The 3,544-nt window shown below is 30.6% G+C and overlaps 1 protein-coding gene across 1 annotated transcript; it reads right to left on the bottom strand.

The window, feature by feature from the left end:
• Positions 1-1,316: 1,316 nt before the first annotated feature.
• On the bottom strand, positions 1,317-3,282 carry LOC149258919 (histidine-containing phosphotransfer protein 1-like). The gene is made up of 6 exons (XM_089373898.1): positions 3,152-3,282; positions 2,903-3,033; positions 2,412-2,480; positions 2,133-2,204; positions 1,921-1,993; positions 1,317-1,787 (listed from the first exon to the last, which is right to left on the bottom strand). Exons 1-6 carry the CDS (start codon positions 3,209-3,211, stop codon positions 1,737-1,739), a joined length of 456 nt encoding a protein of 151 aa, XP_089230024.1. The 5' UTR covers positions 3,212-3,282; the 3' UTR covers positions 1,317-1,736.
• Between the last annotated feature and the right edge of the window lie 262 nt (positions 3,283-3,544).

Below are 3,544 nucleotides of genomic sequence, written 5' to 3'. Positions count from 1 at the left end.
ACTTTGATCCTCCCTCATTACTCATTATCTAGCTGGATAAAAAAGAGATCAAGCACATACTAGACTCTCTTACATCCTATACTATTACTCACATATACAGGGAAGCCAATATGGAGTGAGACAAGTTGCCAAAGGATGGTCTTGGCCAGCCATATGAAGTCATGAAATACATGTACTATGGATTTCTCTTATTTCCTTATAGCTTGATTTTTTATAGTTTTTGTACATGACATATGTCAGATATTGATCCACAAATTATATAGTCACTTTGTTTTATAGCTTACAAAATATTATGAAAAAAATGGATATTGGAGGGACTAGCCCTAATATTTTTTACATGTATGACATAACTAGCATATGGACATTTATCTGATATATAGATGATAACATGACAAATACACTGGTTTTATCATATAATAAAAATCCAATTTTCCTCTGAACCAAAAAAAAGAGATATAAAAATATACTTTTAACACAAAAATACTTGTAAAAGTAATATAATTAAATATATTTATAATTGCATTAAAAAAAAAATTTTAAAAAGATAGAAATCAAAGTTTTCCTTGTAAATAAAATATTATTGTTATGAAACTAGTATATATTCATTTTAACAACTATGGATATACCAAATACCAAGATAATCAAATCTCTTATAATAAAAAAGAATTTAGGCTAGTATTGAGCAACATATTAATAAAAAAAGTTTTAACAATAATTTTTTTATTTTCACTTTGAAATATTTTAAAAGTAATATAATTAAATATATTTATAATTGTATTAAAAATTAATTTTTAAAAAGATAGAAATCAAAGTTTTCCCTTGTAAATAAAATATTATTGTTATGAAACTAGTATATATTCATTTTAACAACTATGGATATACCAAATACCAAGATAATCAAATCTCTTATAATAAAAAAGAATTTAGGCTAATATTGAGCAACATATTAATTAAAAAAGAATTAACAGTAATTTTTTTATTTCCATTTTGAAATATTTTATTTATTATTCACATTCTCCACACTAAAATACATCCCATCATATTAAAAAAATATCTATGTAATTATTTTCATTATTAATATTTCTTAAAATATTACATTTTCATATTAAATATATAAAGAATCATAAACCTCTATAATATCTTAAATTAGTAATAACCTATCAATAAAATGCAATCTTTATAATAATATTAAAAATTAAAATATTCATATAATATTGAATTACTATTAAAAAAATGGTTTTAATATATTTTTTTTTAAATATTACACGATAAGAAACCAGGGATATTAAGATTAAAAGAGTTCACATTAAGATTAAAAGAGTTCAAATTCGATAACACCTACCAGTTTACACATTCTTTTGAAAAACTCATAATAACCTGACACTCACAATAATGGCTAAACATGACTGTAAAAACTTGTCAATCTATTCATAACAGCAAACTACTTACAGAAAAAAAGAGTCTCGACACGGCATTACTCTTTCATAACTGTACACTGAGATTCCATAGATAAGTCGACAGTACTCTATATAAGATGTATCCCGCAGATCTCAAAAGAACAGAATATCTAACTGCAACAACAGAACTAAAAATTATGGAAATGAAACATCATCGCCATTAACGTTCAATTTCCTCTCGCTATGGGACTGAACCCCTTTTCTGATCACTATGATCCTCATTCCCTCAAAAAAAAAAGCTGATCTCTAGGGCGCCCATGCTAGGGATGGGGGTAAATCTTAATTTGCCACGCATATGTTTCCACTGGCTCGCCGGATCTGTTGTTCAAGCTTCAATTTACCGGTCACAGAAAAAACAAAACGTTACTCACACCACTATGAATTTTTTTTAACAATTTGTGTTGTGTTTTGAAAGTAAGAAAAATCAGCTGGCTTGCAAGAAATATTGTAAATTATAGATTACCTTTAATAGAATTTCCAGCTTGTCCTTGAGAAGATAATACTCCTGCTTCAGTTCTTGCAGACACTGCAAGCATCTGCAGTGACAAAGCAAACAAGGAAGCTCCCTCTGTATTAGTTGGTGTTCTAAGTGCACACCATGTCAACAAATAATTCCAATAATTGAAGTAATAATCATTGACTAGACAACATTGATGGCTCTGATAATTTAGTTACCCAGTTTTCATTTTTTCTTCACAGCACGCTCGAAATATTGTGCATACATTTTTCACACGCTGTGCCCCAATACTGTTCATGTAAAATATCATCATACCATAATTAGTCCCCGTACTGCATGCTCTCCTGCATCACTAAACTAAGGGAAAATACCTATGCTACATATCTATATTCATATTCAGAGCAGTTTTGCAATAAAATTCCACATTAAGTGTTTAGGTTGTTATGTTGTTAGTAAATACAAGCGAGCAATGCTAGTGAGTTACACTCTTCTGATACCTTGAGCTGCTACCCTTAAAATGGTTCAGACACGAATCAACCATTTTGTAGTCCACTGGTTCCTGATTGCTGCAATTAGGTCCATGCATGAACAACTCAGCAACATGCAAATTGAAAACTTAAATCCAGTTTAAAACTTATAATTGAAGGGGAAGTGAGTTGCTTTACAGCCTTGTGTACATACTCATGTAACATTACCAAAAATAATGCCATAAGGACAAAAAAACCTCAACGTTAGGATCTATTACAGGGTTACATGATGTGGTTAAAATATTTTTATTTGGTTGGCTTAACCCATGTGGATTAGAACTTTGAACCTTGTTATTTATATAATACGTCATAACAAAATATTTTTGTTTTCTTGGCTTAACTTATATGAATTAGAACCTTAAACCTGATCATTTATATAATACTTTATAACATGATGTGAAACCAATGTAAATACTAAATACCTAATTTCCCTTGAGAGTCTAGAGAATAAGTAAATATACAGTGTGTTTTGCAAAGTATTCAGCATTTTCTGCGTGTCCTCAAAGAACAAAGAAATAACTTCTTGGACGAAATCAGGATTGATTTCGTCCTGCAGCTGTTGAAGCTGAGTGAAATGCTCGTCCAGAATCCCCTGCAATAAAAATGCAAAGGCTCCATTAACGCGTATATAATTAGAGTATATTAAGAGTTGAAATTATCACAAGTTTAAAACCAGATCTGCACTCTAGAATTGAAAACTCATCAGTTACTTCTTGGCAAAGAGTTGTGACGAGGTTAACACGTCGTTGCTGCAGCTCGTTGATCGCCATGCAGAATTTTTCTTCGAACACTTCACCAAACAGAGAAAAAATAAAAGTGAAAAGCTTGTTAAAGCTCAAAACGCTTCAAGATCCGAGTTCCAAGTTCATTGCTCAGCCATCTTTATACACAGAAATGATGTCAGCCTCTCGTCATCAGTCTTTTTGTTTGATGCCAAAAATGCTTTGCTTTTCACTGATTCCAAAGCAAGGTTTTGCTTTCGAAAGGTCTCATTGCTAGCGTTGTTCCCCACCCAAAATTCCCAAACAAGGTTTTTGTTAGGTTTCTGTTATGTTTGGTATAGCAATTTTGGAACCAATCGCTTTCTGGATTACTGGCAGAAT

Source organism: Pinus tabuliformis, chromosome 6 (genome assembly GCF_031772625.1).
Source record: "Pinus tabuliformis cultivar Carrire ecotype Pingquan chromosome 6, CPIR1, whole genome shotgun sequence".
NCBI lineage: Eukaryota > Viridiplantae > Streptophyta > Pinopsida > Pinales > Pinaceae > Pinus > Pinus tabuliformis.
The sequence above is the reverse complement of the archived record's forward strand: the minus strand, read 5'-3'. Positions and strand labels throughout refer to the sequence as shown.